This window comes from Mus caroli, unplaced genomic scaffold (assembly GCF_978045245.1).
Source record: "Mus caroli unplaced genomic scaffold, Mus_caroli_1 scaffold_8, whole genome shotgun sequence".
NCBI classification, from domain to species: Eukaryota; Metazoa; Chordata; class Mammalia; order Rodentia; family Muridae; genus Mus; species Mus caroli.
In genome coordinates, this window is record NW_028227263.1 from 128,606,898 (window position 1) to 128,622,897 (window position 16,000).

At 38.5% G+C, this 16,000-nt stretch overlaps 1 protein-coding gene and 1 pseudogene across 2 annotated transcripts in view; both read left to right on the forward strand.

Moving 5' to 3' along the window:
* LOC110297377 (sulfotransferase 2A6) overlaps window positions 1–8,753 on the forward strand; it is a 43,369-nt gene extending 34,616 nt beyond the window's left edge. Inside the window, exons 5-7 of one of the 2 annotated variants that reach the window (XM_085842153.1) lie at window positions 5,091–5,268; window positions 6,296–6,322; window positions 8,545–8,753. In XM_085842153.1, coding sequence (XP_085698279.1) covers window positions 5,091–5,268; window positions 6,296–6,322; window positions 8,545–8,657 — 318 coding nt within the window. In that variant the 3' untranslated portion in view covers window positions 8,658–8,753. The remainder of the gene's footprint in view (window positions 1–5,090; window positions 5,269–6,295; window positions 6,323–8,544) is intronic. The other variant, XM_085842154.1, reaches the window with a different exon arrangement.
* On the forward strand, window positions 1,574–3,556 carry LOC147003492 (RNA polymerase II-associated protein 3 pseudogene; annotated as a pseudogene).
* Window positions 8,754–16,000: the final 7,247 nt, after the last annotated feature.

The window sequence follows — 16,000 nt, forward strand, 5'->3', positions numbered from 1 at the left end:
CACAATCACAAAAGAACTCACACAATATGTATTCACTGATAAGTGGATATTAGCCCAAAACTTAGGATACCCAAGATATAAGATACAATTTGCTAAACGCATGAAACTCAAGAAGAATGAAGACCAAAGTTTGGACACTGTGCCCCTTCTTAGAATTGGGAACAAAACACCCAGGGAAGGAGTTACAGAGACAAAGTTCGTAGCTGTGATGAAAGGATGGACCATTTAGAGACTGCCGTATCCAGGGATCCGTCCAATAATCAGTTTCTAAATGCTGACACCATTGCATACACTAGCAAGATTTTGCTGAAAGGACCCAAATATAGCTGTCTCTTGTGAGACGATGCTGGGGCCTAGCAAACACAGGAGTGGATGCTCACAGTCAGCTATTGGATGTATCACAGGGCTCCCAATGGAGAAGCTAGAGAAAGTACCCAAGGAGCTAAAGGGATCTGCAACCCTATTGTTGGAACAACATGATGTACTAACCAGTACCCCAGAGCTCTTGTCTCTAGCTGCATATGTATGGAAATATGGCCTAGTTGGCCATCACTGGAAAGAGAGGCCCATTGGACTTGCAAACTTTATATGCCCCAATATAGGGGAATGCCAGGGCCAAAAAATGGGAATGTGTGGGTAGGGAAGTGGGGGGCGCTATGGGGGACTTTTGGGATAGCATTGGAAATGTAATTGAGGAAAATATGTAATAAAAATATTAAAAATTAAAAAATAAATAAATAAATAAATAAAAAAGAAAAATGAGACTTGGTCATGGAATGTAGAAAAGCAGAGGGAAAGGGAAAGTACTCCTGTAAGCCTCCCTGCTTCCCTGAAGGGATGGAGAAAAATAATTATTAATAAAATATTGAAGTAAACCAAACAAAAAATGAAGATGAAATTATTAAAAAACAATTTGACCTCTTAATGTTAACGCTAAGGAAGCATAAATTTTAAATGTTATAAAACAAAACTTTCATCGCTCTATTTTTCTCAAATACAGAATCTAGTACTTAATCATCATGAAATTCCATTTTCACTAGAAAGGATCCCTAATTAGCTGGGTAATGCACACTAGTACACATTCCCATAAGTCTCCTTTCTGACTATTCAGCACATTCTTTTCAGTTATTGTCATGATTGTTTGCATTCATAAGGAATACTTAGTGGAAATGTAATAAATATGTAAAAGAAAGTTTTAAATCAAAAAAAGCTCATGGGCACAAGTTGAGGCCTAGTATTCAGTGCACAATGTTTGGTGTTCTAAGATTTTGCCTTGTAGTGGCTGTCTCCTAGGATTAAACTATTTGTGTTAGTATACAGATATCATTGCAACAGTTAGAGAACTGAGACAGAAAATTTTTGAATGTGATGCCCACATGAGATGCTTCCTCAAAACACAATCTTTCAGAAATACTGCCAAGTAATAAATATTGAGAACAGTTCTATGAAACTGTTGTAAAATCTGTATTGCTCTCAGTTAGCCAAAGCAAACAGTATTATCTGGCACAAACATTAATCTCTGCTGAGGACTTTGTGAAAGTGTTTTCGTTTGACCTGATCATTGTCTAGCAGCATTTCTATAAGTTTCTTTAAATGTCTCAGTCCAGGTTAGGTATGGTTGTACATACTTTCAATGCCAGAACTTGGAAGGAAAAAGCCAGATAGATGGATTTCAGGTCTCTGTGAGCTTGAGGTACAGTGGTCTCTATAACACCTTCTATTGCACAAGACAAAAAATATTGAGGCCCTATTTTAAGAAAAAAAAAAATCTCTGCCAGGCAGTGGTGGCATATGTCTTTAATCCCAGAACTTGGGAAGTAGAGGAAGGCAGATCTCTGAGTTCGAAGTCAGCATGGTCTACAAAATGAGTTACAGGAAAGCCAAGACTGCACAGACAAACCTTGTCTATAAAAAATCAATCAATCAACCAACCAACCAACCAAACAAACAAAAACAAGAAAAAAAATCTCGGCAGACCTCCGGCCATGGTGTAGGGTGATATGTGTCTCCCTTGAGCTGACTCTGCAGGGCATGATGACTTTGGCAAGTAAGGCAGTTGAATTGCAGCTCCAGGTGAAGCACAATGCAGAGGAGCAGCAAGAGTTCATGAGGGACTTATAGCACTGGGAGGAGGACATGAAGCAGAAGGAGCTGGAGATGAGAAGACAAGGTGGCATTCCTGAGAATTTACCTCCTATTGGAAATGGGAATTTTAGAAAAAAAGAAGAAAAGTAAAGCTAAAAATTCTTTAAAAACAAACAAACAAACAACAAAAAACAGAGAACAAAATACAGACACACACACACACAAAGAATAAAATCCTTCGATTACGATGCCTGGGCAAAACTTGATGTGGATTCTTGATGAGCTTAACAAAGAAGATAGCACCACACCGTTCCATGTCTCTATGTCCCAGGAGTCAGAATCAGAAGAAGACTGCATTCATGTAGATTCTCGAAGCTCTTGTTTTAAAAGAAAAGGATAATAAGTACTTCAAGGAAGGAAAATACTACGAAGCCATTGAATGCTCCATGAAAGGCATGGATATTGATCCCTATAATCCCATGTTGACAACAAACAGGGCGTCCACTTACTTAAGACTGAAAAAATTTGCTATTGCTAAGTCTGACTGTAATTTGGCCATTGCATTAAACAGGAGTCACACCAAGGCTTACACCAGACAAAGTGCTGCTCGGTTTTGCTTGGCAAAAATTGGAAGACACCAGAAAAGATTATGAGAAAGTCTTAGAACTGGAACCAGACAACTTTGGAGCAACAAAAGAACTTAGGAAAACTGATCAGGCTTTAACATCCAAAGAGAACTCATGTCCCAAAGAAGTTGCTGCAATGATTAAGCCAGCTGCAGCATAGGAAAACCCACTGAAGATCAGCGGGACAGGCAGAAGGCCATCGCAGATAAAGACCTGGGCAATGGATTTTTTCAAACAAGAAATATGAGCAAACAACTGAACGCTACACCCGAGGGATAGCAGCAGACAGCACCAACACCCTAATTCCAGCTAACAGAGTGATGGCCATCTCAAGATTCAGAAATATGAAGAAGCTGAAAGAGACTGCACACAAGCTATCTTACTAATGGTTCACATTCAATAGTGTTTGCCAGAAGAGGAACTGCAAGGACATTTTTGGTAAAGATGAATGAGGCCAAGCAAGATTTTGAAACTGTTTTACTTTAGAACCTGGAAATAAACAAGCAGTGACTGAGCTTTCCAGAAGTAAAAAGGAATTAATTGAGAAAGGACATTGGAGTGATGTCTTTCTTGACTCCACACTGAGACACAGTGTGGTGAAACCTGTAGATAATCCTCCTCATTTTGGGTTACCTAAAGCACTCAAGAAGGTTTTTATTGAAGAAACTGGCAATTTGAAAGACACTGTTAGTCCAGCATGGTGGCGCACGCCTTTAATCCCAGCACTCGGGAGGCAGAGGCAGGCAGATTTCTGAGTTCGAGGCCAGCCTGGTCTACAAAGTGAGTTCCAGGATAACCAGGGCTATACAGAGAAACCCTGTCTCACAAAAAAAACAAAACAAAACAAAACAAAACAAAAAGAAAGAAAGAAAGAGAGAAAGAAAGAGAGAAGGAAAGAAAGAAGGAAAGAAAGAAAAGAAGGAAGGAAGGAAGAAAGACACTGTTAATGCACCAGATAGTTCTGCCACTGTCCCTGAGAGCGATCGAGTAACAGCGGCTATGGTCACGGGAAGCAAAAAGAATTCAAACAAGGGCATCTCTCTGCCTGCAGGGGATATGCCAAGAGCTAAAGTATTGAAAATAGAAGCAATCAGGGATACTTCAGCCCCACAAGCACAGGTGGACCTGAAGCAAGATGTGTGTCAGACTGTGAATGAGAAGTCCTCTTTGAGGCTAGAGCAGCTGACAGGTCAGTTGTCCAATGCGGTTCTGCCTGCACTTTCTGCCAACTACTTCCAGCTCAAGTTTGATTTCAGACAGTTGAGAAGTTCCCAAGAGATGCTGTATCAGTATTTAAAGAATATTGAACCATCTTTTTATCCCAAGTTGCTTCAGAAAAAACAAGAATCTGGGCAGTGGTGATGTATGCCTTTTATTCCAGCACTTGGGAGGTAGAGGCAGGCAGATTTCTGTGTTTGAGGAGAGCCTGGTCTACAGAGTAAGTTCCAGGACAGCCAGGGCTATACAGAGAAACCCTGTCTCAACCCCCCCCCCCAAAAAAAAGCAGAAAAAACTAAAACCAGTGTATTCAATCAAATCATTACAATTTTACATGACTTTTACACTAAGAGGGAAAAGCCAACTCTCATCTTTGAAGTCCAAGAAAGACTTTCTCAACTGAAAAGGTTTGACATGGCGGTGATGTTTATGTCAGGACCTGAGAGAAAGTTCACAAATGTATTATTCAATCACTTAGAAAAATCAGAACTGAAGGAAGATTCTATTGAAGAACTCAAGAAAAGATACGGCAGCTGACCATGATTGGATGTTGTTGCTTCTGTGTACATTTCTTTCCTTACTGAAATCAAGTATTTGGCTTTTTATGAAAGTGAAACTTACTGGAGAGGAGTTTCCTCTTTTTGGATGGCAACTGATTCACTCTAAGTGCTCTGTGGCCTAACTAGTGAGAAATGCTTCAAATAAACTAAGTTTTTATGAAATTAAAAAAAAAAAAGAAAAAGAAAAAAATCTCAGTACACTTAGTGAGTGTGTTGGCACACACCTATGTCCTCAGCCATACGGACAGGGAGACAGGAGGGTTTGAAATTCAAGGTCATTATCCTCTGCAAAGCAAACTTTAACCTTGGCTCTATGAGACCCTGTCTCAAATATTTTCTCTTCCCTAAAATGATACCCCAGCCTCTGTCTTTTAGAGACCAGAGATCAGCCACATTGTGATCCCATTCAATAAATAAATGCTGTGTGTGAGTCCTTCCTCCTGCTGTTCCATTGCCTTTTCTTGCCCAAACCTAATTCATGCTCTCTCATTTGCTGATGTCCTCTCTTCACATCTCTTTTCTCATCCCCATCCATAGATCCGTTTGCATCAGTTCTCTCAGAGCTCTCTTTTTTCACCTTCATTTCTTTTTCTTCTTTTAGGATACAAAGGGAACCATAAAGAAGATCTGTGACTTTCTAGGAAAAAAATTAGGGACAGATGAGCTGTATCTCGTCCTCAAGTTCAGCTCCTTCCAAGCCATGAAAGAAAACAACATGTCCAATTATAGTCTCGTTAAGAAAGATCAGATTACTAATGGCTTGAACCTCATGAGAAAAGGTAAAGAAATTGTCTTGCTTCAGAATATGTCAGAACTTATGAAGTGCTTGTTGTGCCAATGAATCTCTAAGTCGTTGTTGGAAATATACTGAGAGTCACTGCTCATCAGTGATAGCTTCTCGCAGACTTTACAGGGAAATGTTTTTATGGAGAAGATGTGGGTTTCAAACACTGAAAAGTTGATTTATTCTGGGAGACGAACTTGGGATTGGAGATGGTCATGTCCAATAAATTCAATGATAAAATGGGAAAGTAGTCATGATTCTATGAGGTATTGGAAAGTATCCTAAAGCTCAAGGCCTCTGACTATTGCCAGAAGCCCTCAGACTCCTGAACTTCAGACTCTGTGGAGACATATTTACTTCTCTGCACTAGAACTGAAATTCTCACCTAAGAGAAGTGGTCTGCTCTTAGATTTCCTAAAATGAATCAAAACTTGGGCAATGTAAAGCAGTGTATGAACATAAAAATCTGTTATTAAATACCAAAAGGAATGAAGACACTCTGTTAATTTGTCATGTAGAATAGATGATAGGAAGAAAACATGCTTACATACATGCATGCATACATACATATATACAGTAATTATAATATAGTTCTATCAAAATACTTGATCAGTCTTCATTAGACTTTTGTAATCTAAGTTTCCTAGTATTTGTACATAGCATAGGGTTTTTTGCATTTGATAACAACTTTTATTTGGGGATTATTTTTCTTCTACTCATGTGACATATAGCTAGTAAGCCATATACCTCTGGAAACCAGGTCACTGATGCGGGACACCAATTTCATTATGCACTTGCTTCACTACTTCATTATAGAGGATGATGAAATGGATATGTCTGGAAACAATTTTGAAAGATAAAATATATAAAGATAATATTTGTCTTCCCAATTCCTCTATTAGATTGGTGCCATTTTTTATTCTCAATCATTCAAGTTGGTGAGATGAATCTGGTTTTAACCTCCAAGCAATAGTTTTCCACAAGCAATGGTAGTCATTCTAATTCCCTATTTACCACTGCAGGAAATACAGACGAGAGAAATGTTTACGGTAATTCACCCACTGTTTGGTTGACAAGAATTTTGTAAAGGCAATGCTGCAATCAAGACATATGTAGGAAATATCTTCTGGAAAACTTCAAAATCCCCAGCCCTCATTACTTCACAATGTATGTTTACTGGACTCAGTACTTGAGCCATTAATCATTTTCACTGATATCAAAGACACAAAAGGAAGGTGACATAAGGACAGAGGAAGAAGCCTGCCATCTGCAGGCCAAAAACAAACAAACAAACAAAAAAACCAACAAACAAAACAAAAATCCCACAAAGGTCTGGACAATGCCCTGAGACCTCCAGCATCCAAAACTGTGAGGAATTTCCTTTTCTTTCTTTTTAAAAATTCATTCTATTTTATTGGATATTTTCTTTATTTATATTTCAAATGATATCCCCTTTCCAGGTCTACCCTCCAGAAATCCCTATCACATCCCTCTTACCCTGCCTCTTTGAGGGTTCTCCCCTACCCACCTATTCCTGCCTCCTTGACCTGGCATTCCCCTACACTGAGCATCTACACCACCTATTAGGGTTATCCAGACATCTGACACACAAGAGTTTGGAGAGATTTTTGGAAAGAAGAAATGAAAATACATGTACATCTATAAGGTGCACAGGATTTGCATCTAGCTGGATTAGAACACCATGTGTGTACCTCCAAAGATGTGTTTTTTTCAAATAGACTAATTTATTCCATTGGGAAGCTGTATTGAATTTGTTGAGATTCTTGTAGTTCAACATCTATCTGGTTTGGCTTATCAGGATCAACATATGTGTGGAAAATAATAAGAAAACATGTTCTAATAATAAAGAAAAATGGAACTTGAGAGTAGAAATGGATACTGATAGGTACCCATCTTATAAGATGACACTTTTATATTCATATCAATTAATGGTATATAATATTTGAATGTGCTCTATCAGTGGTTTATAATTTATGAATTCTTTATATTTTCTTTAATACAGCCCTCTGGGGAATTAAAATTAATTTATGTGATGATACAGAAAGAAAGTAAAGTGATAAAGAAGATCATGGTTTTTATTGTAAATCTTTTTGCTTTAAAATACATAACCATCACTTCCACACTGGGTGACATCTCATAAAATAATTTTCCCTCAGCAAAATAGGATCACTTCCTATACCTTTCTCATCTGTTCAGGAATTCAGTAAAAGAAAATCCCACACTGAGTATGTCCTATATATCTGGCACTTTTTGCAAAATGAACCATTTAGTAATTTCAAAAACATGTTCTTTTTAATTATATTAGATGCATACTCTGTGTGTATACTCAAAGCAGAAATGCATGGTATACATCACAATGCCACACTTTGGAAATAAAGCAAAGATGGAGCCTGCTGGGTTGTAAATGGAGGAAAGATGGGGAGAGAAGGTTACAGTGTCATTGATCAGGAGACAAAGAGCAAGATGTAATTATATGACAGATAGTAGACCTCTGAGATGAAAGAAGATACAACACAGCATGAGCAGTTGGACAATCACTAAGGCTCAAACTAAAGATCTTCTGGAATGGAGTGGTGAAAACCAGTGTGTGATCAGAAGAGACAGTGCTACAAAGGACAGGGGCTGAAATTATACAGAACTTTATTCATTACAGTACACCATGGCTGAGTGAAACAGAAGTCCTGTAATGTCCTCAGCTGGGAGGAGCTTGGTCTCCTGTATCTAGTGGGAAAATCAAGACAGATGAAATGCTGCTCATAATTGTGTGTATCCACAGCACTCATGAGAACCTACACAAACATAAGTATAAACTATTTTAAGATACTCTTTAAAAGTTGCTTGCATGCTGTGAAGAACTTCTATAAGTAAATACTAAAATGTAGACATAACAATTGAAGTCTGTTTTGGATCATTGAGATGATAAACACTGTTGAGTTGCATATAGTGATGGGAACAGGTTTGATGGGAAGCAAGAATAATCTGGATATATAAAAAGGTCAATCCAGTGTTGTTTCAGTTAGATTATCTGCCATATAGGGTGGGAGAAGAAAAGGTAGGACATAATTTCCACAGAGGGAGAAGACTGTATATATGATTTCAGGGCTTAAGAATGTTTCTACAGAAAATGGTAGTTTGATTTATTAACTGTGTGATCATTATCAAACAAATGGTAAGAGCATATGATGGGAGGAGCCAGAGTAGTGTTATGACCATTATTAATCCACCTATGTATCTTCTTCACATTTTACAGGCACAACTGGGGACTGGAAGAATCACTTCACAGTAGCCCAAGCTGAAGCCTTCGATAAAGTGTTCCAGGAAAAAATGGTCGGTTTTCCTCCAGGCATGTTCCTATGGGAATAAGTTATCAAAACTTTTGAATATTATATGAACACTGATGTTTATGTTCCTGTTGTTCTATATCTTGAATGTGGTCATAGAATAAATCCTGTTGTGGAATTGTGAGGGTGATTCTTTTTTAAAGCTAGTGTTACTAATACTAGTTAGTAGTAGCAACAGTAGTGGTGGTGGTGGTGGTGGTGGTGGTGTGTATACCTTCTGTTTGTAGTAACTTCAGAGGCCAGAAGAGTGCATTGGTTCCCAGGGAGTTGCAGTTGCATGCAGCTGTAAAGATCCTATTTTGAGTCCTACTCCCAGCTTCCTTCCCTGCCATTCTCCTACACTGGGGCATCAAACACCCTCAGCCTCAAGGGTCTCTCCTCCCTCTGATCCTAACAAGGCCATCCTCTGCCACATATGCAATTGGAACCATGGGTCCCTCCATGCGTAATCTTTAATTGGTAGTCCAGTCCCACGGAGCTCCAGGGGCTCTGGACTGTTGACACTGTTGCCCCCTCCATGGGGCTGCAAAGTCCCTAAGCTCTCGCCATTCCTTTTCCTACTCCATCCGGGACCCTGCACTCAATCCAATGGTTGATTGCAAGCATCTGCCTCTGTATCTAAAGTTCTGACAGAGCTGCTCAGGAGACAGTCATATCAGGCTCCCATCAGCAAGCACTTCCCTGCATCCACAATAGCATCCAGTTTGATTACTGTATATGTGCTGACCATTATCCACTTATCAGTGAATGTATATCATGTGTGTTCTTTTGTGACTGACTTACCTCACACAGGATGATATTTCCTAGATCCACCCATTTGTCTGTGAATTTCATGAAGTCAGTTTTTTTAATAGATGGGTAATATTCCATTGTGAAAATATCACATTTTTTGTATACACTTCTCTGATGAGGGTTATATCCGGGTTGTGTCCAGCTTCTGACTACTATAAACATGGCTGCTCTAAATTTAGTGGAGCATGTGTCCTCGTTACATGTTGAAGTATTTTCTGGGTGTATGCCCAGGAGTTGTATAGCTGTGACCTCAAGTATTACTAAATGCAATTTTCTGAAGAACTACTAGACTGATTTCTAGAGTGGTTGTACCAGCTTGCAAATCCCATCTGCAATGGAGGAGTCTTCTTCTTTCTCCACATCCATGCCAGCATCTGCTGTCATCTGAGTTTTTGAATTCCAGAGTTGTTGTTTGTGATCTTAGCCATTCTGATTGGTGTGAGGTGGAATCTCAGGGTTTCCTTTTTTTTTAATTGGCATTTCCCTGGTGGCTAATGATGTTTAACATTTCCTTAGGTGCTTCTCAGGCATTCAGTTTTCCTCAGGTTACAATTCTCTATTTAGCTCTGTACCCCATTTTTAATAGGGTTATTTGGTTCTGTGGAGTCTAACTTCTTGAATTCTTTGTATATATTGGATATTAGCCTACTATCAGATGTAGTACTGGTAAAGATCTTTCCCCAATTTGTTGGGTGCTCTTTTATCCTGTTGGCAGTATGCTTTGCCTTATAGAAGTTTTTCATTTGTATGAGGTCTCATTTATCTATTCTTGATCTTTGAGCATAAGCCAGTGGTATTCTCTTCAGGAAAATTTCCCCTGTGTCCATGTGTTGGAGGCTTTTCCCCGCTTTCTCTTCTATTACATCCAGGATATATCGTTTTATGTGGAGGTCCTTGAACCTCTTGGACTTGAGCTTTATACAGGGTGGTAAGAATGGTTCAAGTTACATTCTACTACATTTTGACTGCAAGTTAAACTAGAACCATTTGTTGAAAATGCTGTCTTTTTTCCACTGGATGGTTTCAGCTCCTTTGTCAAAGATCAAGTGACCATAGGTGTGTAGGTTCATTTTTGGATCTTCAATTCTATTCCACTGAACTACCTGCCTGTCACTATACCAATGCCATGCAGGTTTTTTTAAAAAAAACTATTGCTCTATAGTACAACTTGAGATCTGGGATGGTGATTCCTCTAGCTGTTCTTTTATGGTTGAGAATAGTTTTTGTTATCCTGGACTTTTTGTTAATACAGATGAATATGTGAACACTCTTTCTAACTCTATGAAGAATTGCATTGGAATTTTGATAGAGCCTGCATTGAATCTGTAGATTGGATTGGGATGATGGGCATTTTTACTATATTACTCTTTTCAACCCATGAGCATGGGAGATCTTTCCATCTTCTGAGATCTTCGATTTCTTTCTTCATGGACTTGAAGTTCTTGTGTCATGTATCATTCCCTTGTTTGGTTAGAGTCACACCAAGGTATTTTATATTGTTATTGTCTATTGTGAAGGGAGTCGCTTCCCTAATTTCTCTCTCAGCCCATTTATCCTTTGAATATAGAAAGGCTAGCGATTTGTTTGATTTAATTTTATATCTGGCAATATTGTTGAAGTTGTTTACCAGCTGTAGGAGTTCTCTGGTGGAGTTTTTGGGGTTGCTTAAGTATGCTATCATATCATCTGCAAATAGAGATATTTTGACTCCTTCCTTTCCAGTTTGCATCCTTTGACCTCCTTTTGTTGTCTAATTGCTCTAGCTAGAAATTCAAGTATTCCATGAAATAGACAGGGAGAGAGTGGGCAGCCTTGTCTAGACCCTGATTTTAGTTGGATGGCTTCAAGTTTCTCTCCATTAAGTTTGATTTGGGGTACTGATTTGCTTTTGCTATGTTTAGATATGGGCCTTGAATTCCTGATCTTTCCAAGACTTTAACAGAAAGGGATGCTGAATTTTGCCAAATGCCTTTACCACATCTAATGAAATGATCATGTGGATTTTTTTTTCATTGAATTCGTTAATGTAGTGGATTACATTCATGATTTCTGTATATTCAACCATCCTTGCATTCTTGGTATTAAGCCTACTTGATCATAGTGAATTATCATTATAATTTTGATGTGTTCTTGGATTCAGTTTGTGAGAATTTAGTTGAGTATTTGCTCATTGATATACATATGGGAAATTGATCTGAAGTTCTCTTTCTTTGTTGGGTTTTTGTGTTTTGGTATCAGTGTAATTGGTTTCATAGAACAAATTGTGTAGTGTTTCTTCAGTTTCTATTTTGTAGACTAGTTTGATGAATATTGGTAGTCAGATAGAATTTGGAACTCAACCCATATGGTCCTGGGCTTTTTTTGGTTGGAAGACTTTTAATGACTGCTTCTGTTTCTTAGGAGTCATGGGACTGTTTAGAAGGTTTATCTGATCCTGATTTAACTTTGGTGCCTAATATCTGTTTAAAAAATTGTCCATTTCATCCATATGTTTGAGTTATATTGAGTATGGGCTTTTGTACTAGGATCTGATGATTTTTTAAATTTCCTCATTTTCTGTTGTTATATCTACCTTTTCATTTCTGATCTTATTTATTTGGATACTGTCTTTGACCAATCTGGTTAGTCTGGTTATGGGCCTATCTTGTTGATTTTTTCAAAGAACCAGATCCTGGTTTTATTGATTTTTTTGTATAGTACTTTTTGTTTCTACTTGATTGATATCAGCCCTGAGTTTGATTATTTCCTGCAGTCTACTACTTTTGTGTGTATCTGTTTTTTGTTCTAGAGATTTCAGGTGTGCTATTACACTCTTAGCATATACTCTCCAGTTTCTTTTTGTAGGCACTAAGATCTATGTGTTTTCTCCATAGCACTGTTTTGATTGTGTCCCATAAGTTTAGATATGTTGTGTATTTATTTTCATTAAATTCTAAAAGTCTTTAGTTTCTTTCTTTATTTCTTCCTTGACCAAGTTATCAGTTTCTATGTGTATATGGACTTTCTGATGTTTTTATTGTTATTGAAGAGTAGCCTTATTCTGTGATGATATGATTGGGTATATGGGATTATTTCAATCTTCCTGTGTTTGTTGAGGCCTGTTCTTTTACTGATTATATAGTCAGTTTTGGAGATGGTCCCATGACGTGCTGAGAATAAGGTATATTCTTTTGTTTGATGATGAAATTTCTTATAGGGATCTGTTAAATACATTTGATTCATAACTTCTGCTAGTTTCACACTGTCTGTTTAGTTTCTGTTTCCATAATCTGTCCATTGATGAGAGTGGGGCTCATTACTGTGTGAGATGCAATATGTGCTTTGAGCTTTAGTCAATATTCGTTTATGAATGTAGATGCCTTTGAATTTGGAGCCTAGATGTTCAGAATTGAGAGTTCACCTTGGTAGATTTTTCCTTTGAATGTGAAGTGTTCTACTTAACTTTTTGAAAGCGTTTGGTTGAAAGTTGATTTTATTCATTATTAGGTTGCCTATTCCAGATTGCTTCTTGACACTATTTGCATGCAAAAATGTTATCCAGCCTTTTGCTGCAGGGTTTGTTAGCACTGGGGCCAGTGGAGGACAGGCAGCTCATTGGGCTCAGAGCCTACCATGGACCTGCAGGTGTCTGCTTGTCAAGGGTCCTCCCAGATTAAGGAGGTGCACACCCTGCATGTGGTGGGCTCTGGATCAATGACAAGGTACACAGCCTGGGGACCTGGCATGGACCTCTCTGGCACCCAGAGTGCCAGAGATAATTTTTTAAAATGTACTCTTTAAAAAATTATTTTGAGATCTTTGTGATTTCAAGGCCAGCCTGTTCTACATGGCAAGGCTAGCCAGAACTATATACAGAGGCTCTATTTAAAAAGGCAAATATTTTAATAATTCAAGATCATACAATTTATGTAAATTTTAATATTTAAATCTAATTTAATAATTTTATAACTTATTAAAATTTGGTATATCTTTTTAAAATCAATGTTATGTATAGTATACAAGAGTATTTTTAGTTTACCTAGGCATGTTCTTCCTAAACATTTTACTGAACAAGTTCAGTAAACTTGTTCATTGACTGAACAAGATAACATTACTTCTATCGAATGCTTAAGAGAATGCAAAATGTATATGTGTTTAACCAAGTTTAGTCATTATTATTGGATACTTTATTTCAAATGTAATTGTGATTTGTATTCTATCACCTTAAGATAATTTGATAGGCCTTCCTGTTCCCATATGCACCCAGAACTGATCCTGTGCCACAGCACCCCATAACCAAATAGCATCAGGAGAATGCTGATCTCCCAGGAGTGCAAACATGCTGGTGAGCACAGGGAAGCAAACCACTTCTGCCTTCCCAGAGCTCTCGGGACATGTAAAAATGGTTAATGATTCCTGTTTCCATCTGTTCCCTGAGCTGGTCCTGCCACAGCACTCCTTAACCAAATATCACCTGGACAGAACTGAAGGGGTGGCCAGGTTCCCCTGATGAAAGATCTTGATAAGAGACCTAAAAGTTTTGCTGTTTGCCTTTCTCCAGTTTTTCCCCAGAGGAACCTATGACCTTTTACAAGGGCAATTGTACACTGGGGGAAAGGAAATTATCATACTTTTCAGGGTCAATTATATACTGGTTCTGAATTGACACTGATTCCAGGAGATTCCAAGAAACATTGTGGCCCTTCAGGTAAAGTAGGGCCTTATGGAGGACTGGGAATTAATGGGTTTTTGATAGATGTTTGACTAACAATAGGTCCAAAAGGTTCCGAACACATCCTGTGGTCATTTTCCCACTTCCAGAATGTATAATTGGGATGGGTATACTCAGAAATTGGCAAAAATCTCACATTGGCTCCCAGACCTGTGGAGTGAGGGCTATTATGTCTAGAAAGGCTAAATGGAAGTCTTTAGAGTTGCCTCAGCCAAAGAAAATAGTGAATCAAAAACAGTATTGTATTCCTGGAGGAACTGCAGAAATTATTGTCACCATCATTGACTTGAAATATGCAGAGGTGGTGGTTCCTAACACATGTCACTTTAATTCTCCTACCTGGTAAGTTAAGAAGACAGATGGATCATGGAGAATGACAATTGACTATCAAAAACTAAATCAGGTAGTAAATCCAATTCCAGCTGCTGTACTAGATGTAGTTTAATAACTTGAGGAAATTAACACATCTCCTGGTACCTGGTATACAGCTATTGATTTGGCAAATGCCTTCTTCTCAGTTCCTGTCCATAAGGACTACCAGAAGCAATTCGCTTTCAGTTAGCAAGCCAGCAGTATATGTTTACAATTTTGCATCAAGGATATATTAAATCTCTGGCCTTGTGTCATTACTTAGTTAGAAGGGATCCTGATCATTTGTCTCTTCCACAAAATATTACACTGGTGCACTATATTGATGACATTATGCTGAGTGGACCAAGAGAGCAGGAAGTAGCAACCACTTTGGACTCACTTGTAACACATATGAGTATCAAAGGATGGGAAATAAATCCAACCAAAATTCAAGGACCATCTACCTCAGTGAAATTTTTAGGGAGTCCAGTGGTGTGGGGCATGCTGAGATATTCCTTCTAAGGTGAAATATAAGTCATTGCACCTGACTCCTCCCACCACCAAGAAAGAAGAACAATGATTATAGGTTCTATTTGGATTCTGGAGACAGCATATATCTCAGATGGGTGTATTACTCAGGCCTATTTACCAAGTGTCTCAGAGAGCTGCTAGCTTTGTGTGAGTCCTAGAACAGGAGAAGGCTTTTCAACAGGTCCAGGCTGCTGTTCAGGTTTCTCTACCACTTAGATCACATAATCCAGTATTCCCTATGGTACTTGAGATGTCTGAGGCAGATAGAGATGCTGATTGGAGCCTCTGGCAGGCCCCCATAGGTGAATCAGAGAAAAGACCTTTGGAATTTTGGAGCAAGGCTCTACCATCATCTGCAGACAACTATTGTCCTTTTAAAAAAACAGCTCTTGGCCTGCTATTGGGTCTTAGTGTAAACTGAAGCTTTAACAATAAGGCACCAAGTTACTATGCAATCTGAACGACTCATCATGAGGTGAGTACTATCAAACCCTCCAAGTCATAAAGCACAGCAGAGCAGCAGTCCATTATCAAAAGGAAGTGGTATATATGTGATCTGTCCAGAGCAAGTCCTGAAGACAAAAGCAAGTTACATGAAGAAGTTGCTCAAATGCCTATGGTTTCTAAACCTGTTACAATGACATCTGTTTCCAAGCATACACCTATAGCCTCGTGGGGTGTTCCCTATGATCAACTGACTGAAGAAGAGAAGACTATGACCTGGTTTACTGATGGCTCTACACATTATGCAGGCAACACTCAGAAGTGGACAGCTACAGCATTACAACCCCTTTCCAGGACAACCCTGAAAGATACAGGTGAAGGAAATCCTTCATAGTGGGCAGAACTTAGGGCAGTAGAGATGGTAATACAGTTTGTTTGGAAGAAAAAATGGCCAGATGTATGATTATTTACTGACTTAAGGGCTGTATCCAATGGATTGGCTGGATGGTCAGCGATCTGGAAATATCATGATTGGA